The sequence below is a fragment of the Pithys albifrons genome, chromosome 4, assembly GCF_047495875.1.
Source record: "Pithys albifrons albifrons isolate INPA30051 chromosome 4, PitAlb_v1, whole genome shotgun sequence".
Taxonomy (NCBI): domain Eukaryota; kingdom Metazoa; phylum Chordata; class Aves; order Passeriformes; family Thamnophilidae; genus Pithys; species Pithys albifrons.
The window spans coordinates 25,642,974-25,668,447 of NC_092461.1; the positions used below are offsets into that span (position 1 = coordinate 25,642,974).

General features: G+C 38.8%; 1 protein-coding gene across 6 annotated transcripts in view; it reads right to left on the minus strand.

Moving 5' to 3' along the window:
• Positions 1 to 25,474, minus strand: part of CTNND2 (catenin delta 2) — a 636,240-nt gene that overhangs the window by 138,400 nt on the left and 472,366 nt on the right. For all 6 annotated transcript variants that reach the window (XM_071553703.1, XM_071553697.1, XM_071553698.1 and 3 more), the window contains 2 exons: positions 24,029 to 24,161; positions 4,766 to 4,979 (listed from right to left, as the gene is read on the minus strand). In XM_071553703.1, coding sequence (XP_071409804.1) covers positions 4,766 to 4,979; positions 24,029 to 24,161 — 347 coding nt within the window. The remainder of the gene's footprint in view (positions 1 to 4,765; positions 4,980 to 24,028; positions 24,162 to 25,474) is intronic.

The window sequence follows — 25,474 nt, forward strand, 5'->3', positions numbered from 1 at the left end:
CAGATAGATGTAAGGTGGACAACATGTAATTGCTTTCAGTAACACTGAGAGACTATTAATGAGGTTATAAATCCCTCACTATAAACATATGGCATCTACTAAAACCGGACCAGAAATGTAAAACGACTACATAATAATGTTGCATAACGTGGGGTGACAACAGAGGACCAACCACGCCAAAACATAAACTGGCCACAGCTGAAATTAAAGACAACACTAATGAATACTGAATCCAAAAGCTGGGAAGTAAATGAAATTTTTTTCCTGTCCAACCTGACTGTGAGCCAAAGACATTTGGACAACTAGTGCGGCTTTGAGACGAACATTTTGTACAAAACATCTTACAATATTTTTCAGGAATAGAATATATGCTTTTTGATTCAGTGAACAAAATTCTAAATGGAATATACAGAGTCAATATCTACCTATTGGCATATAGTATATATATTTAGTGTTAGATAGTTTATGCTTTTTACTTTTTTTTTTGTAAATATGATAACTTTTATATTTCAGTAGAAAATAGTTAAATCTCTGACAATTTATTGTAAACCAAAATAAACAGGAGGCTGGCTGCTAGCACAGGAAAAAACAATTTCTCTTGACATTATTTATAGCTCTAGCTCTTTATCATTATGTGCTTTCCAAAAGTGGATTATCCAATTTTACCTTTCAATCAAAAATGGTGTATACAGTTCGAAAACGGGTGAAACAGTCATATAAGTGCCCTCTTTAAATGGAATTTTTTCTATTCAGCAACCTTGTTGTTCACAGGCCAAAACTGTGTTTCTAGTTGTGACAGATTTTGTTTGTCAAAAATGAGGAGAACAGCAGTTTAAATTATTTTATGTGAGACAGATACCCAGTTACTCAGAGGAACAAGGAGCAAGCATAGGCTGGATCACAGAATCATAGAATGGTTGGGGCTGGACAGGATTTAGCAACAGCTGCTGGACCTCACCTTCTCCACAAGGCATCCATGGGATTCCTGTTATCCTTGCTAACATGTCACATTTTTCATGCCAGTTTTTACCCCTGACAGCAAAACAAATGGAAAGAATGCTAAAATAGAATTTTGTGGAAGGGTTCATAATCAACTTGGGAAAGGCAAGAGAATCAGAAATCAGTTACTCATTATCATCATTACCAAGTGAAAACATCTCTTTCTACCATCTGCAGGATCTGTGCTAATTTTGTACTGTGTTCTTGTCTATTTATATTTATTAGAAAAATGTTAACATTTAATTATTTTAAAATAGAAGGCTTTTAATTTTCCCTTCTAACAGGAGCTTCTGTGGGAACTGGTAGCAGAGAGCTGGGGTGAAAAGATGGCTGAGTTAAGTATGGCATACCCAGCTTACACCTATTCATTTTCATTTACAGACCTACAGGCAACAAGATATTGTAATTCCAGTTGTCTTTGAGTCTCTGGAAATCACCAGAGGCTGCAGGCCAGGCTGACATCTCCATTTCTATCAGAGCACTTCACTTTTGCATAAATGTATATATCCATTGGTATACCTCAGTTTATCCAGATTCCTCTAGTAAAAATGTGTGACTGTGGAAGTGTTCCTGTAAGAATGATCTTTCTGTATTTTAGGAAGTATTTCCTCAGCATTAACACCATTCAACTTCACAACAGCCAGGCAGCACAGGCCCCTCATCACGGCTTCTGCATGGGAGCCTGGACTGAAACCATTTGCTCGACAAGTGAGAGCCTTGAAGCTCTAACACTTTGCTATAAGGTTAAATTTGTGCATTCCAAAATTGAAGCATGTGAAGATTTTCCATTATTAGCCCAAGACCTCTGCTACTGAGGAGGAGAAAAGCAAGATAAAGGAAAAAGTGAAAAACTCTGTTTTGGAGAGATTATGGCAGAAAGAAATATCTGGAAAAGAGGAAAAGCCACAAATGGTGCCGAAGGCAATCCTGACAATCAGTGAGCTACTGGGATGGAAAGCTGGTCTTCAGGTTTAAATACCCTTCCAAAGCCAGTCTTGAGGCTGCTAGAAATTTATGTTATAATCTACTTAAAGAGAAGCAACAAGAAGGAAAAAATGTGCATGTTTGAGGAAGGAACTAATATGAGAACTTTCGCTCTGTCAGGCAAGTGCTTCACGGTACTTGGGGCAGGCAATGAACACTTCATTGCTACCAGACAAATTGAGCTGCTAAAAAACCTCTCCTGCCCATATTTCTTCCCTTGCAGCTGAGTGCCTACTCAGAGTGATTCACACCTGCATCTTGCCACATTTCTGGACAGGTCATTTACACTTGAGAGGCTCAGTTCTCCATCTGTAAAACCGAGATAATGACACTTCCCCACTAAGAGAAGTGCCCTGAGGACAAATGTTGGAGCAGTACTTAAGGGCAACAGTGTCAGAGCCTGTATGAATTCCTAAGGCAGAAACTTTGTGTCCTCTCTAAAAGTAACAAACAGGAGCAGCTTTTATATAGACAGGATGCACAATGAACATGAGATAGAAAGGCTCGAGGTATTACATTTACTCCCCAAACAGACATTTGCTATTACTTTCTCTGTATCTCCTTCAGGCTATGGTGATCCTACTGAAATAATAACTTTCCTGACACCTCAGCTCAGGAAGGCTGATGGAAAGCATCAGGAACTTCTTTTATTTTTCCTTGTGCCTGCCACCAAATCAAATCTTTTAATTACTGAGAGACCTGCTGCAGAAGCTCCCTTTCCTTCCCCAGAAAGGACAGAAGGAAGAAATTCAGCTGGGGTAGCTGTCACACTGCAAGACTTTACAAAAAAAGCAATGGAGAACTGATTCAGATGCACGACTTCAGCCTGTTTCCTAAGAGATGCAAGATGAGAGCTGCAACTATGAGTCTGATTTTGGAAGGAAGCTTTGCAGAACACTAACACAACCAGGTTTGCATTTTGAAAGCAAGGAACTGGGATTTACATTCTGAAAGGCACAAAACATGGCCAGGGCAAGCAGTGGCCTTCTGGGGTGTACCGGCTATTAAAAACAAACAAAAACTCCCAATGCAAAACCAGGAATAAAATAAAATCTTGAAATACCACTGACTTTGACTCCACTTCTCAGAGCCACCACCTTGCTCTTCTCCCCTTTCATATATGTCCACCACTCCTGATGCTCACCATGCCTGGGACCTGCATCTACTTGTACAGAGGCAGGTCACTGCCTGCCACTGATGGTCAGCACATACTCCTCTCAGTGATAACACTTTGAGGGCATACAAGCCCACACATCCTTTCTTTCCATGGGAATTTGGGCAGATTTAACAACACATTGTGCAATGGAATCAACACAAACTGTAGCCCAGTATATTTTCTTCAAATGACATAATGGCATTATGTGTTCCATTTACAGATGGCATGGGAAGTGCCACTGTGACTGCTGAGGTGTTCTGCTGATGGCTACTAGCAGTTTGCCACTTCCTACTCAGAATAAATAGGCAGAACGTTCCCTGGAGCCAGGACACCAACAACATCACCAAGAGACAAACAAGTATGTTGAATCTGAAGAAGTGGTTACACTTTATTAGATCTGTCAGTAATTCTGTCACTCTACAGGAGGTATTATCCGAGCTCCTGTAACCCAGTATCTCTGCCCCATTAATCCTGACTAACAAGTAGGAGGTGACAAGTGTTGCAACTAAGACACAAAATTAAATATAAAAATCTACATTTAATAAACACTATGCAGTTTATTCAGACACCCTCAAGGAAGGAACCTGGAGCCAAGCAAAGGATAGTACTATCAATTATATCCTAAATGAGGCCTGACAAAAAAGGTAAGTCATTTCTGCAGAAGCATAGATAATGTGTACTCTGATGATTCTGTGACAGAAATGAGAAATTTTCATACATATTTTAGTAGGAAAATCATAGTGAAAATACAGGCATTGAAAATAGGATGATGAAAATATTTTTTATTTGTAGCCTTAAGTTAATCACCACATTGATATTAGCAATCAAATAGAATGAAGTCACAAAGTGAAAAATAAAAAACCTCCATCCTCTAGCTTCTGTTTTGCATATTAAATAGGACAGCTTAGGGGCAAGGGGAAAAAAACCTCCAAACATTTCAGATCAGTCCTGTTTGACAGCATTCCTGTATTTCTGAACACCACCCCCACTCCCCTCTCCCTTGAATTTCAGAAGGGAAAAGGTCCAAATAATCTTAAAAAGACCAGATTGTACTCTGTCAAGAAAAGAAATAAACTCTCACTACCTGCATGCTCTGTGTATAGCACATCACATATCATGCTATCAAATTTCAGAAAAAAAGGCTTCAGAAGATGACGCTGTCCACCTCTCCAATGCAGTTTTCCATTTTCTTACTGGAACCTCGAGAAAGGCAGAAAACCCCCAAACAAGTCCTCCTGCTCACTAAAAGGAATGAGTAACAGCTTCTAAGCAAATTCAGTAAAATATGATTTCTGCATGGCCAGCCCTGCAGCAGACAGAAGGGAGAGCAGAGGATTCCCACCACAACACACCTGTGTACAGAGCACATCGCCTGCAAGAGCATTCACGGCTAAACAAGAACAAAGCAAACCAGCAATCACAGGCATAAACCATGACTACATCTCCAAACTGCATTGTATTGAAAGCTGTTCATACACTACATAGATCCAAAGGGCTTGGAAGTTTTTTGCTGTGGCAAGTAAGATGGTAATAAATAGTTACTGATGGAGCAAGTGGCATGCAGCACAGAGCTGTGCTTGGAAGACCAACAGAGAGTCTGAACAAAAAATATGGAAAGATTCAAACCTGTGACCAGTTCTCTGATTTCCAAATCTGTAGTCTTGCGGAGTAACCGTACTAATGCTGGGATACCACCACAGTTTTTCAGAGCAATTTTGTTGTCATCATTTGCCTTCCCATACACCAAGTTTCTCAAAGCTCCACAGGCACTACGGTGGACTTCCGTCATCCGATGGTCCAATAGGTCCACCAGTAACTGTATTCCGCCTTGTCTTCTGATCTGAAACAGGCCAAAGGGATAACCATAAAGTTAGGGAACAAATACTGGTATTAATAAATGCTATCCAATGGAATTAAGCTGTGGTTGATGCAAGCTGTGGGCACGGTGTGCTGGTAGCTCTGCAAAGCTGCTACAGTACACTGCTTTGATTCCTTGTATTATTTTTTCAGTGGCAATGTAACTGTACAATGACAAAGCTGAACCTCTGTAAAAGCAGCCAAAGTTAGTGAAGGGTGTTGCCTCATCGAGTTTTCTCATGGTTCATCAAAGTTTACCTTGGCAAGGGTTTCTCCTGCACTGGAGACACATCAACTCCTTCAAGAGTGTAACACATCACAAGTCAGAGGAAAAACCACAAGACTACAGCAAACCAAAAAAAGCACTTAATGTCATAAAGGTTTTAGGAGTCCTGCCTTTCCATTTAATTACTGAGCATGTGAGCAGCTACTGTAGTCTCAGTAAGGATATCAACTAAATTGGGATAAGCAAAGAAGAAAGGAAAAGGAGGAAGTCTGCACAAACATAAAGACAAGGATGACAAATAAATTGTGGCAAGCATTCTAATAAGATTGAGGGAGAGACCCTTCAGTGATAGAGGAACAGAAGTCTTATGCATACACAAGGTGGCCTACAAAATAAATTTCTAATGCAACATCTTATATAAAATATCATTACAGTAAAAGCACAGAAGTATTTCAGGCAAATGATCAAGAAGGTCAAGAATATCAAGCATAGTTTATTATAAAATCTGTTCCCAACAACTACATTTTTATGATTCTCTAGCACTACTTGTTCCTCAAACAGCAATCAGTCTTAGACCTAATTTTAAGAAACCACACTGATTCATAACTAACATCTGAGGAGTACAGTGCTTTAGCTTCAGGCAGGTTATACAGAGATCTCTGTCAAAAAGTTTCCCCATATGTGTAGTTGGCTAAGGCCCAAAGCAAGCCATGCACTTCAGCTGGACATTTTACTTTTAAGACAAAAAGGTTTTGAAATATTTGTGAAGCTGTTCTTGCATGGGCATGTGTTCTTGAGGCTCTGAAGGGGGCAGTCTTGGACGACAGAAAGAGTTAAATTTCAATAAAATCTATTAGAAATTCATGCTTCATCTACTAAATTAAAAATCTTGATGTATAACAGACTCATGGCATTTTCACAGAGCTAACACTGGCTTAAACAAGACCAAGTGCAAAGGAGGTTCCCAGGTGACCTCATCACTCTCTACAAATACCTGAAAGGAGGTTGTAGCCAGATGGGGGTCATGACCTCTTCTCCCCTCCCACATAGAAAGCAGTAGGACAACAGGAAACGGCCTTAAATTACGTCAGGGTTGGATATTATGAAAAAATTCTTCACCAAAAGGGTTGTCAGGCACTGGGGAACAGGTTGCCCAGGGAAGTGGAGGAGTCACCATCCCTGAAGGTATTTGAAAGTTGTGTAGACGTGGCACTTAAGGATGGACTTTGCAGTGCTGAGCTAATGGTTGGACATGATGATCTTAGAGGTCATTTCCAACCTAAATGATTCTATGATTCACTGCAAACAAAGACTGAAAAATGATTCAGCCCTTGAGGTTCCAAAACTGAGCTGTATGAAATTATTCACTGCTGAAACAGAAGTTATGTCTCTTTCTTCTACCAGTTTATTCGACATATGCATAGTTTTCTAACAACAGCAAGACCAAAAATATAAAGCACTTGTTTAGTCAAAAAGTGTATATACCAACATGTTACAGTGTTAAATTAAAATGTTTTAATGCCTGTACAGTTACCACATAGCCTTGGCCTAAACCCCAAAGTGCTAGTGTTTAAAGATGTACTAGGATATACCTTAAATAGGAATAGTATCAGGACATCATTCCCAACTTTCTGAGCAATATGCAGGTCACCTCAAAGACTACAGCAGCCAGCACTACGTGAAGACTGCAGAGAAGTAAATACTTCAAAACTTCAAGCAGAGAAGTTCACTGATCTTTTTGAGAGTCTGTGCTTTTGCTGCTCAGAGAAACCATGACATCTTTCCGTTTATAAACCAGAAAAACAGGTCAAAAGCAAAGGTGCTGCAACATATCTCACTGGTCAAAACTTTCTCTTGTGAACAGGATGACTTGCAATGAATCAATTAGCTCACTTCTGAGTGAGGAAAGATTTACCAAACTTACGTGGGAGAGGTGAGGGGTGAGGCTTGTTTGTTTGTTAGGTTTTACAATCCATCATCATTTAACCTTCATATTAAAATACATTTGCTTCCCTACTAACCAGATTTTCTAATTCAGCCATGCTACATGAAGAGCCACCTACATGACAAAACAGATGACATTTACTAACCAGAATAGGAACAAAAAATTATGCATCCGTTTTACAAAAGGTGAATCAACCACCGAGCTTCACACTTCAACCTCTGAAAAGAAACAAGATCTGATAGAAGAAAGAATGCAGCTAAAAAATAAATGAGTTGCCTGGTGTGATGAGTAATATCAGGAACGACAGAATGAAAACATGCCTGCTGATCTTTGTGAATTACATTTTTAAAGCACAATATGTTGAATGAATATTTTAATTGCTTCACTGCTAAAAACAAAGAAAGATTAAGAATGAGAACAAACACTACTCTGCAGCAAAAATCATTCTGTGTATTGCAATTTATCTAGAGACTCAACAGGCTGTGCCTCCTTTCAGACAGACTGTGCCTCTTCTGCTTTCCCCACTCTCCCTCTTGGACACAAGCAAGAGGAAGCTCATGCTCCTCAGCAGTTTATGGATGGTCTCAGGTGACAGGTTTTGCTATATTCTGCTCATTTCTAAGGGGAAGTGTGTAGTTCTGACACATTCAGCCAGTATTCCTGAGCTGCACCTTCCCCTTCCAGTGGTGGTGGCTGGCAGCACACTGGTATTCAGCTCATGCAGCTCCTCCTCTCCCAGGAACCTGAAGTCAGCAGCAAACCAAAGAGATTCAAAGAGAGTTTCTTAAAAGCAAGGGCATTAAATATTAATCTAAAATGCATTTCTATCAGAAAAAAATATGGGTAATACAACAGAAATGAAAAGGGTGTTATATAACACTTTACGTAACTTGACAAAAATTTTAAATTTTACTGAAGAAAGATCCTATTCTTACCTGGGAAAGACAAGACTTACTTTGCAAACTTTCTCTGAATTTCAAAGCTCAGATACTTGGCAGAGTAATTGTGTCATGCAGGGAGAGAAGAAGCTGATTGTTCACAACTGGGAGCACAGTTTCGGATGCTGTTTTTTATCTGGACTACTGTCTTGCTTTGATGTGTTTGGTTTTTTGTTTTTCAACAGCGCCGTATTCACCAGAAGTGCCATCTAAACAGCTGTTTAAAACTGTATTCTGCAGCAGGTTCAACTATGCCTGACAAACTGTGAGACTGTGACAGATGTTACCAGAATCTATTTAATTTATGTGAATAAAGGTAAAGGAAATGAAATTATTTGTTTGAGGCAAAAAAATGGAATTGTTTGTTCAAGTCCTTTATGGAGTTAAGAGCCACAGCTTGGGGGACAGATCTGACCCCGTGAGTCTCCTGGGGCAGATCTCAGCCGAGATAAATTAGTCCTGGCTCCAGTTAATTCAGCAGCACTACTGCCAAGTGTCTTTGCCAACAATACTGGGATGGGTGGATAAGCAGTAATTTGCACCAATGGGGCATCAAATCCCAACCCTCCAAAGGACTGTTGATAGGTTCTTCTGTCTCTCTCCTAAGTCAAGATGAAAAGAAAGTTTCTAAATACAGCATTTATTGACAAGGCCACTGCTTTGTTAGATCTAGGAGGAAAAGGAAACAGAATATTGCCAGTTTGTCAGCCTACTACAAACAAAGAGCAGACTACCAAGTTGTCAGGAGATACAGGAGATCAACTCTTCTCACACAGACCAACCCCAAAGTAGCCTCTTCTGAAGTCAAAAGAATGTCCTTCAACTCTGCAGCACAACTGAGTTTGCCCAGTCGTATCTGTCCATGCCTTCAATGCACTGTTCCCTTTCCATGCCATCTCTTCTCAAAATAATAAAAAGGAGGATCAGACCACAAGTATTAATAATGTTGGGTGAATCTGTGTTGCGTTGTTTCTCATGACTCTCTTAATCCATGGATACCATCCATTTCTGAAAGTTATTTTCTTTCTTTTTTCTCCCTACAAGTATTTTGTGCATGCCTTTGGAAAATGCTGTGAGAGAGCTGTTAAACAAAGAGCTGTGTTCTTTCACATGTGGCATTATGGAGTGCATGGCAAATCCTCATCAAGACTAGGAAGCTCAGCACGTATGTGTCTGAATTCATTCTGTTGAGTTTTCCTAATAAATTAGGAATTGATGCCAATCAAAGTGAAAACCGAAAGAACAAAAATTACATGAATTTTTCCACAAAAAAAGATTTCCATGGAAGAATGCAGAGAGCTGCTTTCGTCTGATGAATCATATGTTTTCTTTTACCACGGTATTGTCAAACTTTCCTTTTAAAGTTGGCTCTCTGCCATTAATGCCACTGTTTACTTGCTGGTCAGAAGCACTTGCTCTTGTCAAGTCCCATGATGCCACGACACAGGCAGACAGGAGAGGAAAAGGTATCAGACTGTCTAGCAGACAGACTGACAGAAGTGCACTCATGTCAGCTTGATGCCAAAGTCTCCTCCTCTGGTATCATAGGAAGTTTTTTTGCATTCCAGCTGACCATGTGTTTGTAGCCACACAATGAAAATAAAAAGTGATTTTGGACTCAAGAAGGGGTTCAGGCCAGTGCTGGAGGCAGTGAAGATGTTAATTATGTTCCCAATAAGGACAGCTTGGATGTCTCATGCCAAGAGTGAACAAAATAAGGTGAGAGACCTCTCTGCCTACTGAGCTATGAGAGGACTGCCTCTGGAATATGGCTATTGCTCACAGCCTTGCAACAGCAGAAGCAAATCAAAGCTAACTGACATTAGCTCTTTTGACCACTACTAAGGTTTTGAATCCTATTTTGAATTATATGCTGTGAAGTCTGTGAAATAAAAATTATTCTATTCCACCCAGAAGCAAAGAAACACTTTCTTTCAATCACTGCATAATGAAAATTGTCTCTTCCATTCCTTGGAAAGCTGCAAAAATTAGAGCTAGAGATACAAAAAGTAAGAAAAGGGAAGCTTCAAGTTTTAAACAGTTTAGCCGAAGACTGTTGGATAATGAAGTATTCCAAAACTGCCTAAAAATACTGCTGTGATAGAAACCAAAACACCCTTCCTCTTCTATTTATACTCAGCAAGTGGGTATCTGAGATATTGTTCAAATTTTGCCAGTAGGTATAACTGGAACATCCTTTTCTGCATTTAATTCTGACTACCCTGCCTTACAAAGTAAAATATAAAGGAAACAGAAGAGGATTAAGAATAGGTGACAAAAATTGTTAGAGACTGACAGAGTGTGTGATAAAGTGTGTTCTAAAATAACCCAATCTCCTCTTACCTATAAGATGTAAAGTGTCCCCCTATTAACTGCTCTGCATTCCCAAGTCAAAGATTAATTCATACTTTCCACATTTTTCCTAAAAATCACTTTTGAATAACTCTTCACCCAAAGGAGGTGAAGGAAATCCAACAACAATCAAGCCTTTCTACACATCATAGATATTAACTGCCAGCTTAACTGACATAACACACTGCATCATTCACCACTTATTCAGTGGCATTTCTGTTATTAAGGAAGCTGTTTCAATATATCAACATACAAGTATTTAAACACATAAAATTATTTTTAATGCCACTGTGTTAGATATGGAACAGAACTAAAAAAACCCTGACCATTAGCAAAGGTGGCAGTAAATATCCAATAAGTACCAATTCAGTTTAGGTCTGCTTTTGGAAATTATTAGTAATAATTGGTTTTATTGTTCTTAGATGCTGGTTTTCTAACTAGCAGAGTAAGTGCTTTCCATTTCACATCTGAGTAGATTTTAAGCAATTCTGTTCCTTGGAAGGAGAAGCTACAAGTGAGCTGAACCAAATGGCCAAGGATTTTTAAATGGTAGCAGGCAGTATAGTGTTTGTGAGACACTCTTTGCCAGAGCCACCCTGCTCTTCTCAGACTCACTGTTTGAGCAGATCAGTGTCCCCACACAGACCAGGCCAGCACAGGAAAGTCCAGGAGGCCACAGACTGCAGAGCAACTTGACTGCACTGACCATTTACAGACAGTATCCACGAAATTATTACATTTCCAGATGTTTTTCTACAATTATAAACTCTCTCCATTATTAATCTTTGTCTTGCTTACATTACTAAAATGACTTTCACCTATAATGAAAAAATAGACTATTTTTTGGAGAAGAGTTTGGAAGATGGGAGCCTCACTGTTTAGCCTGTTTTGGAGGGCTGACTCCTAAAACTTAAAATGGATATGAAGGGGAAAAAGCAAATCTCCATCAGAACAGAATATTGGAATACTATTTAGCAGAGCAGGTCTCTTAATATAAATGTACTAGTTCAAACTTTAAACCCTCTTCACTATTACTTCTGATGTGCCTATGGAGCAGCAGGAAGACAACACAAAATCCGTATATTGCAAATACACGTGACACTTATTACAGACAAATTTACCTGTAACATCACAGGGTAATTTAGTTTCATTAGAATGGTAATTTACTACAAGTTCAAAAAAGTGCTGAGCAATTTTAGCTGAAAATAGAGCAGAATGTTATGCAAATTGCTGCATTAACTCCAAGTCTAATTTGTTTAAGGAATCTAAATCAGGGTTTAGATCTAAGTCCCATTTAAGAATGGCCTTCTCATTAGGACTTTTCAGATCAGATAAAAGGCAACATAAAGCTGTGAACAGGCATAGTGTAAATATATTCAACCACCAGTCCATATATAATGTTCTGCTTGAAGTTACATAAGAATTGTTACCTGTGTGCTAAACTGCACTGCATGGAAAAGGAAGGGATCTTTTTTCTGTGTTGTTAGAAACCAGGTGGGTGTTTGGTGGAATTACTGTGTGACACACGAGGATGCACAGCATGGGACTGATCAGGAGCTTTTCTTATGGGAGTGGGTATCTTATTTCTGCTACTGAGTACAGCTTTGTTTTTCCCCTGTGTCTCTTAAGTGACCTCTTTAGATCTTGTGATCTGTATGTGGGGTTAACAGAGACTCAAATACATTTTCTGAACAGGAGGAAACTCAAAATCATGTTCTAAAATTGCCCTGAGCAGGTATGAATAAATGTGCTGCTCCCTCAGTCAGTAAGCCTTAATGTATCTAATCTGTGACACATTTTGTTTTTCACGCTTGGTAGGAAGACCATACCTATTAAAAATCAAGTTTTTAGTGTGATTTGATATTTTACTAAAAAAAATCCCTGGCTGGGTATAAGTTACTTATAATTGTAAGGCATTTTACCCTAAAACTCTTAAAAACCACTACACTTGAAGGACAACACAAGCATCCTATTTGAATCATCATGGACTAGTGGGATCTCCCAAGTAACACCTCTAACTGCGAGCACAGAGCTGACTCCAAGTGCTTGCCTGACTGTGAAGGCATCCAAAAAGCAATTTTCAAGCCCACTGTTAAAAGCACCATCTCCTAAAACAAATAGATCAGCATTGACCTATGTTATAAACTGACACAGAGGAACACACATCAATAAGGGAAAACACACACATGCCAAAGCCCTTAGAAGGTACTGTAACTATTTGATATTGATTTGGGGTCTTTGCTTTTAGAAAGAGTAAAAATCTGCACATCATCACTGTGCACTTTATAGATAATGCAAAGGCAATATTAATTTGGAATGCAAAGACACTGATATTACTCCAGCACCAACTTAGTACTGCCTGAAATGAAATGAAAAATAATGATTAACACCAAGGATGTGGATCATTTACTTTCTGGTATTTAAAAATAATTAGGTATCTATTTGTGAATGAATTCCTTATTGGTGAAAAGAATTGATGTATACACTTTGAAAACATCCTGCTATTCCTATAACCAGATATCCAGTGAAGTTAAACAAGATACACAACATTCAATGTTGTTTTAATGTAAACACAAAGTAGTTTTTTTAGAGAAAGCAGTGGGTCACTACTTCAAACATTCTTACAGCAATAGACTTTAGCACTGGATGAGACTTTCAGAAGCTGTACTTTGTTCAGTTAGGCATATTATTAGTGGGATTTAGCCACTGTGAATGCAAATATCATCTAGGAACAAGATGGGTCACCAACAGAAAGATGACAGAAAATTAATTTTTTCAGTTATTTAAGTCTGAACAACAGAACTACTGTATATGACATTTCCAGCTCTAAATGGAAATCCAAAAAAATCCTTTTTTGATACTTGCTGTAGCTATCTCAGACAGTTTGCCTCACAGAATAAACATGCCACTTCTCAGACTAAAAATACATTTACAATTTATTACATCAAGCATCATACTGCCCCCTCATGATCTCTGCTCCCAGGACATTCCCTACTGCGACTTAAGAAGTATTCTCTTCTTGTAATTGATGTATAATCCTTCAAAGAATTGCTCAGTCACATGAGAATTTTCTCTCGTAAAGTTGCAGCATTTGGGGAACAAGCTACTGCCTCAAAAGCTCATTCTCACAACATGCCCTTTAGGTAGGAAGTTTTGCTCATAGCAACTCAGACACATAACATTAAAATACCTGGTCACTAAGGCAAGATAAGGCCTGTAATTTAAGAGTTTCAGTGCTGCAGAAAGCTGCACTGCAGAATCTTTCCTCCATCTCCCCATTTACATGAGTTTTATCAATGAAGTAAAAGTCAGCACATTAAAAACCTGCCTCATATCTAATGTACTTTGGAATACCCACAGTTCAAGATGCAAAATTATTTACATATAAAAGTATGTATTATAGTAAATCTGTGTGTATATACATATATATACATGTACTGGATTGAATATTTTCCCCCCTTTGTCTAGCTCTGGTTCTCCTTACCTTACAAAATCCACAACTTTCCTCTATTTTTCTCCCAGATTTCCTGTACTCATTGAAATAGTGGAAGACAGAACTTCATGCAGTGTCCAGGACACGCAGACACAGACTTACAGAAGGTCCCAGCAATGATCTCCATTTCATTCTGTATTGCTTTCTTGAACTTAACCTCAAATAAGTCAATAAGCTTCAGATGACACTTTTCAAAAGCTGTCCAGCACAACTCTAGATATCTTTTAAAATCAGCAGCATACAGGCAAAAAGCATAGAGAAATGAGAAACAAGAAAAATAACCATCAAAAATAGTGTGACCTCACTTCCAACAGACTAACTCTGCTTACCACCCTACAAAGCTTCTGAGTTGCAATTATTTTTCAGTTGCTTCTGGACATAAGGATAGCAAAGTAGCAGTTCTAAAAAAACCCCTAACCTCATCAAAGCATTCACTCAAACCCATGTAACACTCCTGCATGGGGAGTAAGGAGTGAGTGCCTTTATTTAGGGCCTTGCTTGGTTAACTGTGTGCCTGCAACATGCCCAGTGAAGGGAACAGCCAGAGCCAGGAGTGCTGCTGATACAGGTGGGCAGAATGCCCATCGATGCCTCAGCAACTGTACTGTCAGCAGCAGCTCAAACAGAAAGGGTTGATTTGGAATTGCTGTACCGTTCATAATTTTGCTTGATCTAATTCTTTACATATGTTAAATGATCTCTACAGTGGGCATTACAGTCTCTATATTTTAGAGAAATGAGAATGCAGGAATGTACCAAATCTCTTTGTAAAGCTAAAAAGATATATTCCAAACATACTATATTCCAAACAACACTTCAAGCTGTGTATCACAGATCTAATGCATTTCCATATCTGCTTGAACCAAGGTCTCTAAAAGATGGCAACCTTAGAAATGTCAGTCATTCATCAGTAAGTAGTACTTTTTCAGGATGAGAAGGAGAGAATGTGGCACATGAGTAGTAAAAATGTACAAAACTTCAGACTTTCAAAATGGGTAATTCTTAATATCTTGTTTTTTCCTTTATCCCTTCTGTGGAGCGAGTCAGTATGAACCCTGGGAGAGCAGGACTGACTTCAGCAGCATCGCTATAGATTTACTCTGAGATTACATTAAGGACTGGTTCAAGTGACTTCCAGTAACTTTCTGCAGTGGCTGGATAGACAGGTAGGCATTTTTATTTTAGAGATCCAGGTGTTCTTATGCCTCTACAAACATGGGTCTTGTGCTGCAACCACTCTCAGTAACTTGGTAACAGCCATCTCTTCGTATTTTTAAACACATTTTGAAGACCAATTGATGGTCTTTACCTTACAAGTTTTACTTGACAGGGCCTTTGTATCAGGACTACGATCCATACTATTCAGATAATTTTGCTGCCAAACTTTTTAGTATAGATAGTTGAGAAAGCATCAAATTACAGATATTGATATTGATCTATCTTATTTTATTTCTATATATAGTGTACAAAGTCTTACCATGGCTTGCTGGATTATGAGAACAGTAACAAAAACCCATTCTCTACAATAGGAAAGCAATCCTCTGCATTCACACATCAGCCTAATAAATCAGAGAAGCGATTGGCAGGAGAGTTATGAATAGAAAGGAATCCACAGCACATACAGTGAACATTATACTGTTTGAAAAAGCTGCAAATGTATTTATTGCCCATTCAAAATGTGGGAACATCACATTTCTTATGTCAAATGACATGGTTTTTGTGTGTATTACCCTTCCTTCCCTGCCAACTAATATTTTCAAATACAAAAGATACAGCTTTTGCAAATGTTTTAATACAACTGCTACGTGCTCTCCTCAGACCAGTGGAGAGAGATTCCCAACACTGTGCAATGCTCTTCCTGCACCTGCTGCATACCACAGAAGGCCTTCAATGCACACATAGCACTGATCTTTTTTTCCTCTTCTGCTAACTGCATGAAAAGCATTATCATCAGGTAGTCACACCTGTCACATCTGAATTTTTTAGCTAATTGAATGTATTAGCTAAAATTCTATTCTGTGTGCTTATTTGGACTGTCCAGAGCTGAAAAAGATAGAAACCTTTAGCCAGTATCATACTCACTGAGGCAGAAACTATAGGGGAGAGTGCTAAACCCAGACAAACAGGAGGTCTAGACAAGTTCTTGTTCAAGACCTCACTCACTCCCTTCAGCCCACAAGAAGAGTAGTGCCAGGACCCTAAACAGCAGCAGAACAGGTGTCAAAATCTATATCCCAAAGATGTTTGTGAATAGTGCTAACAGTCTGCAGTGCAGGGCATAAATACGACAGCCCAAAGAGCAAAGTTGCAATTATCCATATGAAACATGGACATTAATTAACTATTATTTATTTATTTATATTACTGATGGCTACTTATTAGTATCATAGAAAAATCTTAAAGAGAAACTTCTAAGGAGAGTGGGAAAAATATCCATATGGTTATTCCCTGGAGGGGGAATAACTGGACAGTGGGCAGGGAGAAAGATGAAAACAGTGCAATGCAGTGTGTGGGATGAAAATACCAGTAATATACTCTCAATATTAAGTCCATCATTTTGTGAAATAATGTTTTCAGTCACTTCATAAATTTGATTCAGTCTCTTTTCAAGATGAGAAAGAATAGTACATGAAAAAATGACTGAAAACAGGAAGGCAAGAGAAATGTCTGATGATTGCTTAACTCAAAAAAACCCAACCACAACTAGATGTTCCATTACATTTATGGAATAATACACTGTTATTTAATTATTTTTAAAATCACACCAGTTTTCCAAACAGATTTTTTATTCACAGTTGAGGCTTTTTTCAAAAGGAATGATTTTGAAATGTGAATGCAATAAACCCAAAGCATTCACTGGGATCCTTAGCAGAGCACAGGATTGGAAGACAAGAACTGGCCCCAGCAATCTGCCACTACATTGCTGTGCAGTCTGCAGTTAACATCCTAGCTAACACCCTAAAGCTTCCTTTCACTCTATTAACCAAATGTTGCTGCTCTGGCTCTTGCAATTAATTAAGTTATTGAACAAATGGAACATTTTCCTAATCTTAAATCAAGTGAAATATATGCCAGGTACACAGTAACTCACTATTATAAATCAGGTACACTATCCTGACAATGAAATCAAGAATAGCCATGGTTAAATGACTCTAGAGGGATCCCAGAGTGCAAAATGCCACTTCTTCTCTGCTTACAGAATGTACAGACTGTGGGGACATTGCACAGCACTCATTAAGTGACATTCATTAATACTCAGTCTTAATCAATGTAAAGACGGTGCACAAAACAAAGACATGCAGTCTCTCATCAGAAAAGATACCAGAAAATGGTAGTTCATAAATGAGATGGCAAAACTAAACATAGAAATACATTCAGAAACCCTTTTCACACAGAATCACAGACTATTCTGAGTTGGAAGGGACCTACGAGGATCATTGAATCCAACTCTTAAATCAATGGCCCACACAAGGGATTGAACCCATGACCTTGGTATTATTACAACCAAGTTTTAACCAACTGAGCTAATCTCAGGGTTGTGAAAACAAGGCTGTCAGTATAAGATTTAATTACTGGACAGAAGGTAAACTTCTATGCTTTTTTCCCTACAGAAGACGTGAAAAGGCTTACCACTTTATCCACGTTTCTGAAATTTATTGGGAAAGACAGCAAGAAAAAATCAGTGATATACTCTCATAAACATTATTTGGTAACTCAATGTTGGATTTTAGTTTGAGAGAGAAAAAGAAATACAATACTTTGCTGCTACCATTCTTCTAAAAGAGAATAATATTTTAGGACCATTAAGAGTTTATGTGGTCTTAACAATGTTAACACAGATTACTGTGCAGAGACCAATGCAGCCACTTCTGCCTCACTTGTTTTAGTTAATATTAAAGAGGAAAAATGTTCAGCCACAGGCCTGTGCTATTGGCAATAAATTAGTGCTTCTTTGATTCACACAATGCAAACTAAAACAGGAGAGAAGGTCTCATGGACACAGCATAAAGGGACATCCAGAGCAGACATATCAGGCCCTTCAAACTGGCACTGTAGTTACTGAAATGCTGCCATAAATACTCCCTTGTACACCTATCGATAGAGAAGAGCTTGAAGTGCAAAAAGCATTGGGAGAAACAAACCATTTATATCTGCCTGCCTTAAAAGAGAAATAGAACTCAAGGCATTGATTGCTGGAATAAATAAAATGGAAGGGAGCAGAGTGATCATGAGTGGTTACACAGGTCAGAAGATGGGATCAAAAGGGTCCCATTTAAAAAAGAAAAAAGCAATAGCAGAAAACAGAGGTTGCTTTCAAAAAATCAGTGGAAAGAAGGTGAGATAAGACTTAGTATATCCAAGGGAATGGGAATTTGATCATGGGAAAAAAGGGCTTTGTTTCCATCAATCAAAAAAAAGAGAGTTCATCTTTCATTCATTCCAGATTTGTGTTTTACAGATCTTCTAACAGGCTAGAGAAAAAGGTAACTTCAGCCCCTATATCCCACCCCAAATTAATGGGACTGCAAGAAAGCCACAAGATGCACAGTGCCACAGGAATGGCCACAAGAATAGCAAATGCCTGCTAGGAAGTGGTGGAATAGGAAATTCCTTGTTTCGCTTTGCGTAGTTTAAGTCCACTGCCTGATGTGAACAAGCAGAGGTACCATGTTGAAAGGGCTCTGGGCACACTCTGAAATACTCACAGAAGATGTAGAAACACCTTTATTTTAATGACAAATGACTGCGAATGATGAGTGTCAGCAAGGTGAGAAATAAGATGCTTTCAGCAGGCAATCACAGTTTTTAGAACTCCTCATGATAACGTCTGGACTGATACTTTTCTTCTGAAGGGATTACATGGAATCACTCTCCAAAATAGTGTCCAATCCAGCAGTGTTTATTAAGGATGCAAGGGAAGGCTTCAGACAGGATAGTTCAGCAGTTACTGTTCTTTTATTCAGTATCCTTGCACTATTTTCCTGAGAGGAGGACCTGAAGTGTTGCGACTTTGCTGGCAAAAATTAATTTCCTAGCTTGCAGAAAGCAATCCTTGGTGCCAAAGCCCCCCAGTGACCTGTTACACCTCTGCAGCTGATGGCAGGCTGCCATTTTCCACGAGAGCAAAATGGCACTGGCGTGTGAAACTGCACCATTCAATCCCTTTATATGGTGACCTCATACAAAGGAGGAAAATGTCATTATAGGAAGAAAAAATGCTGTGGAAGAATGAATCCTGTGTTTAATAGAATGTGCTCTTTTAAATAAATGTTCTCCACTGAGTATTTTAAAATGCTCCTCTTTTCCTATATCCCCTGTCTGTTCCTTCTTGGCATCCAGGAGCAGCTACTTTGGCTCTGCTCACAATTTCACCATTGTTGGGGTAAGAGCCCTCTCCTGAAGAGAAAATGCCATCTGAAAGGTCTTCTTGTGCTCTTCTGCCTATCAGCTTTTCATTTTCTTTCAAATATCTGATCAAAACCTCTTCTCTCCTTTTGTTTTGCCTTTTAGTTACATTCTTCACTGTCACCAATGAAAGAATAATTTTTGTGAAGAATTACTGAAATATTCTGAGATTCTGAATTTCAGAATTATTACGCCTAATGGTAATGGGCTGCCTGGTAATTTTGACAACCTTTGGCCTTCTACCTCCTTATGTCCCCTTTTACACATGAGAGACCTTCAGTAGGGATGGGTGACTGTCCAACAGGAGATGAAAAATCCAACTATCAGACAACAGCAAAAATAATCCAATTTCTTCAACTCCATTCTAATGTCAGCTGCACCACCTAAGCACCCAGTACAGGGAATAAAAGTAGAGAATGAGAAGCACTTCTGAGAGCAGATGCAGCACCTGCCTTGCAGTTAGCAAGACTTAAGGGGACTCAGAAGTAGCATTTGTGAAAAACTTTCAGCGAAGAGCAGCAGTTACAATCGTACTTTGAAATAAAGACTAGCACTAAATGGTTCTGAGCAGCATAGAAGTGGCAGCACCTGCAAGAAGTAACACCATCATCTTTATCAATGGTTCATTGCATTTACCTCCTGCTGTTCTGCTGTGATCAGGGCTGGAAGGGGAAAAATAAAAAATCTGTCAGAAATATAAAACCTAATTCACTCCAGAAGGGGTTTTTTGGTTTTTTTTTTTTTTTTGGTTTGGTTTTGTTTTTTTTTTTTTAAATTAAATGACTTCTGACACCTTAGTATCCAGCCTGGGGCATCTTCATGCAAACAGTTACCAGCAGTGTTTGAAAGTCCTTGAAGTTAGAGAAAGGCATTTGCAGACCTCATTGCTATAAAAGACTGAGCAGGACATTTACATTTAGAGTGATGTCACTCAATTCAAACGTACTGTGATCAACATGTGCTTTAAAAATAACATCTGCCATAAAGAATGCAGACGTGAAGGGAAAAATATCTCTAGTTTCATTAGCCAGAATTTAAACACTTTTGACTGAATACTTTTTTCATGGTTGTTTTCTGTAGAGCATTTCCACTTTCTTTTCTTGAGGGGACAGAGGAAGCAAGGGGTAAGTGTTCCACATTTCAGCCACAGAAATTGAAATATTTTAGAAGAGAAAAATGAATTGGTAATGGAAATTGGAAAAATGAATTGGTAATTGGAAAAATGAACTGGCAAAACCATAAAAGGTGCTAGGAACCTCCAAAATTCATATAGTCTCAGCTGCTATTTTCTGTTTCTGTCACAATTTTAGTTGATCCTGTTCCAAAGAAGGAACATAAAGGCCTTTGTCCTACCAAGTACATGAGGGGGAATTTTATACATATCCCACCAAATTAGGAGAGTAGGACAAGTTTGCCACTTTACAAAAACAAAACTGGAAGACTGAAAGAATGGTCAGGTTCAGAGGACAGATCATTAATCACCTTTTTGGTAGGTGATGCAGTATAAATCATGATTAAAAGAAAATAAATAATAATAAAAAAAGTATTTCAGGGCAGTTATTTCTAGAAACTGTGGATGAAATAGCCATTAATTGCAGTGTGACAATTTGATGCTCAGTACTGATAAAGGTAAACCAACTTTTTTTTTCCTGTCAGCTCCAGACTTGAAACTTTACCAACAGCCTTACATTTCAAATTTAATACAGCCAGGTAAATAAACTAAATTGTGTAATATTATTCTTTCTCTGTGTGCATGTTCAAGTGTACAATACAGATTAACACTTAGTAAATTATTTAGTGAATTCAATTTGCTTTTTCCTCAATGCCTGTCAGGTGTGCAAAATACCAGCAGCATTCTTAACTTACACATTTCTCTGTTAATCCTTTCTCCAGTGTTTGGAAGACCTCCAAGACAGTATTTTTTTTTAGTCCAAGTCATCTACTATGTTAAAGCCAGGTATTTGTTGAAAAGCACTCTCTTCTGTGCTTCAAAAAACCCAAAATTCTTCTGCTCTGTAACCTCAACAAGAGATTGCAAGAAAACCAGGATGTGTCCTGGTGCTTCTTTTCCTTGCATCTGGGTGTAAATTTAGTAAGAATCTGGGATATCTGCTGTGATATTCCGTTATCAGTGGGATTTTGAACTCTCACACAAAAGGTTCCTCAAAAAGTTCTGATTCAGTGGAGAACTAAGTTTACTATGGAGCCATTTGGGTTGACCATGATCCCAAAAAACAAACACAGAAACTGTTTTAAGTGCTCTGCTGAATCGTGATCTAAACACAACAGGACTTACCATTAAATGATAGTGGTTGGTAGACAGATAGGTTCAAATAGAGATACAATAGTTTGCTAATCTTATATGCTTTAGTCTGAAAAGCTCCACAAAGCATTAGAAAAGTATACAATACATCCCATTTTTCTGTCACCTTTACAAAAGTCAAATTACCAGAAGATTGAAAGCATATTCTCAGATGAACTGTTTCCAAAAGAGTATTTTGGTTTGTTTCCATAGCAGTGCAGGTATTACCAAGTGAGGAATGTATCAAAGTCCTGAATAACAACAAATGAGGTGGAGGAATCCTTGTTTTATCTGGTATCTTTTTTCACTGAAGAAACTCAGAATGTTCCCTAAAGGTCTACTGCTTTATACACTTACCTGCACCCCTCCAGCTCGGGAGCCTGAAGCACACAAAGAGTGATGTCCTGCTGGGATGGGTGAGATCAATGGATGCCTTAACATTCTTAAGATTTGTAGTGTATAGATTTTTAAAACAGCTGTATAGTTTCTAACACTTTAAAATAGCAGTTAACAGTTATTAAACCCTCTTTCTCAGACTTCATATCACATCTTTGAAATTCCTGAAATTCTGTTTAATGTTTTTTTCAAGGAAAAAAATGTTTTTAGCAAGACGTCTTGTTTGGGGCACATACTTAGAGGGACATGATAAGATATCCTTGTAGTCAAAGCAGAGGGCCCAGAAACCTTGAAGAGGCTCTAAAGAAGGCATGTGATGTGGGGCTGATGATGGTGAGGAAGTTTGGGGTCTTGAAACCTCTGACTCAAGTCTGAGGAGGAGTGCCAAGAGGCAGACCTGGGGGAGGTTCTGGAGGTGGGCAAATCTGAGGTTGGATGTACCCATTATATGTGATAATTAATTAGTGGTGTAAATTGTAAGAACCTAACCCAGGCACTCAGCAATAAGACAAGGGGGCACAGGCTCAAGCTCTGCCAGGGGAAATTTAAGTTGGCGATCAGAAAAAAATTCTTTCCAGAGAGAGTAATCAGGCATTGGAATGGGCTGCCCAGAGAGGTGGTGGATTCACCATCCCTGGAGGTTTTTAAACTGAGATTGGACGTGGCACTGAGTGCCATGATTTGGTAAAGGGACTGGAGCTGGACCAAGGGTTGGACTTGATGATCTCGGAGGTCTTTTCCAACCCAATCGATTCTATGATTCTATCTAAAAATTTAACTGTTTTACTCGGAGAGGGATCAATTCTTTTCCTGAAAAACTAATTTCTGAAGAAGAATGAGAGAAGAGTACAGGGAAAGAGTGCAGTTAAAATATTCAGTGATACCTGTACCAGAGTTCTCTTCTCCAGTGCACAAACATGCTTCATTTTAACATTCATGTGAATATTTTTTATTACTTTTTTTAAGACATTTGAGGTGATGTGTGCAACCAGTGCAGTTCTGCCAGTGCCAGAAGACCACCTGGTTCCTCACTCAGGACCTTGCTCAGCATGAAAAAGGAGGAAAGCTGCTACAGCCAGACAGACGCACGGAGTGTTGTGTTCTGAGGTGGAGGATAATGAAGCACTAGCAAGGAAGCATCACTGCACAGTTCTGACAAGGAAGCAACAGCAGATCTTGATCTCAGCTTACCTCTGCATGCCAGGCTAAAAGATGCCAGCACAGCACACCACATGTCCCTGATTAGCAGTAACTCTGAGAGGGCCAGGGGAGGCAGCTGAGGCTGGTAACAGCTTCACTCATTCAATTTTAATTGACTGCTGTGTGTTTGTCAGATCCCTCAGAGCCGCCTTCCTTCTGGTTCAGCTTGTGCCAAAAGCTGAGCTGGCCCATGAACCACGGGAAACAAGCAAGCAAGGAGTACCTATCAGCCCCAGGTACAGAACAAAGTCTGCCCTGCTGTTTGAATTGCAGTTTAGATACAATCCACATTGAATTTGAAGTTCATAAACCAATGATGACTGTTCAAGCTGCAAACCCAGTGAAATCAGACGCTATTCCCACAACTATACATTAAAGCAGGCTTTGATTTAGAATCTTTTTGCCTAATTTTCATCTTCTGTGCTTGTACTTAGTGTCCAAATGTCTCTTTGAGCACCCTAACAAAATGCCCGTATGTTTCAATGAGATCAAGACTTCACCACTAGCTGATTACTGAACAACCACTGTTACAGTGTTTAAATGGTATGCAATCAAAATATTCCAAAGAAAACAAAACATTGCATGACAACAATATTTTATGAATTTCTCACTTTCTGTAACAGTAACAAATGACTTAAGTGAAAGCGTGAGTAAAATGGATCCAGGTATATATGCATAATTTCTCTTGTAAGCTTTTTTAAAGCACATGTAAATAACTGGCAATGATAAATGACAAACAGCAACACTGCTGAAAAAAGGGTTTATAAATCTTACCTCTGCTTTTATTTTATTGTCTCCGAAACACAGGTGTTGTAAGTAGGCTGCAGCATTTGACTGTACTGAGGGAAACTGATGCTGTAACATCTGTATAACTTCTGGAAGCTCTGGATCTCGCCATCCGAACTCTCTGCATGAAAGCAAACACCAAAGATTCATCAACCATTCTGCTATTAGTGGATAAATGTGGCAACAGTTGGGTCCACAAAGAAGACAGGAATGTTTAAGTAAAATCTTGATTTTCAAAGCAAACATTAAATCAAATATAAAGCTATTTTTAATTTTAAACTGTACTTCTCTGAAAAAAAAGTATAATTAGAAGAAATAAGTTCATGGAATTAGTTCTCTAACTGATACATTTCCCTAAATAAAATGGCTTTATGAAATTTTAATGTGGGAAAAGAAAGAAAATACATGTCCATACCATTATCCTTTCTCTATTAAAATTAAAATATGGAGGCTAGAATCAGAACCACAAATGGTTTTCCATGAAATGCTAATTTGTCAAAAAGTTCTTTTTTAAGTTACCGCAATATTTATGAGATACAAATTTTGTATCTCAATAACTAATTTTGCCTTTTGGTTTATTTTTTCCAGATATGGTCAATGTAAAACTCTTACACATCTTTAGCCCTCCTTGAGCTGAGTGTCAGATGAGAAGACCTCAGACCTTCGGTGGTTCTGTGATTTTACACTTGTACACTGGATAACTTTTAAATCTTTGTTTCTTCTACTCTATCCAAAGCAGCTAGACAAATACACAGACTCAGTCTTTGCACTTTTCCTTACTCCTAAGAAACACAAAATGGCATTACCATCACAGGACAGAACTGAATCCAAGTATGTTGAGCAAGTTTCTGCAGGTATTCTTCAGTTTCCAGACCAGAACTTAAAATCAATCTGTCAGTTCAGGTAAACTTTCCTCCTCTGTGTTTAAGCGTAAAATCATTCAGGAAAAGGGCTTTGGACTTTGTGTCCCAAGAGCGAGAGATACATGTAGCTGCTCTCCATATGCTTAGTTATCAAATGCCTTTTCCCCAAGTGCCATATAGAATCATAGAATCGATTGGGTTGGAAAAGACCTCCAAGATCATCAAGTCCAACCCTTGGTTCAACTCCAGTCCATTTACTAGATCATGGCACTCAGTGCCACGTCCAATCTCAGTTTAAAAATCTCCAGGGATGGTGAATTTACCACCTCTCTGGGCAGCCCATTCCAATGCCTGATTACTCTCTCTGGAAAGAATTTTTTTCTGATCTCCAACTTAAATTTCCCCTGGCAGAGCTTGAGCCCGTGCCCCCTTGTCCTATTGCTGAGTGCCTGGGAGAAGAGACCAACCCCCACCAGGCTAGAACTTCCCTTCAGGTAGTTCTAGACAGTGATGAGGTCACCTCTGAGTCTCCTCTTCTCCAGGCTAAACAACCCCAGCTCCCTCAGCCTCT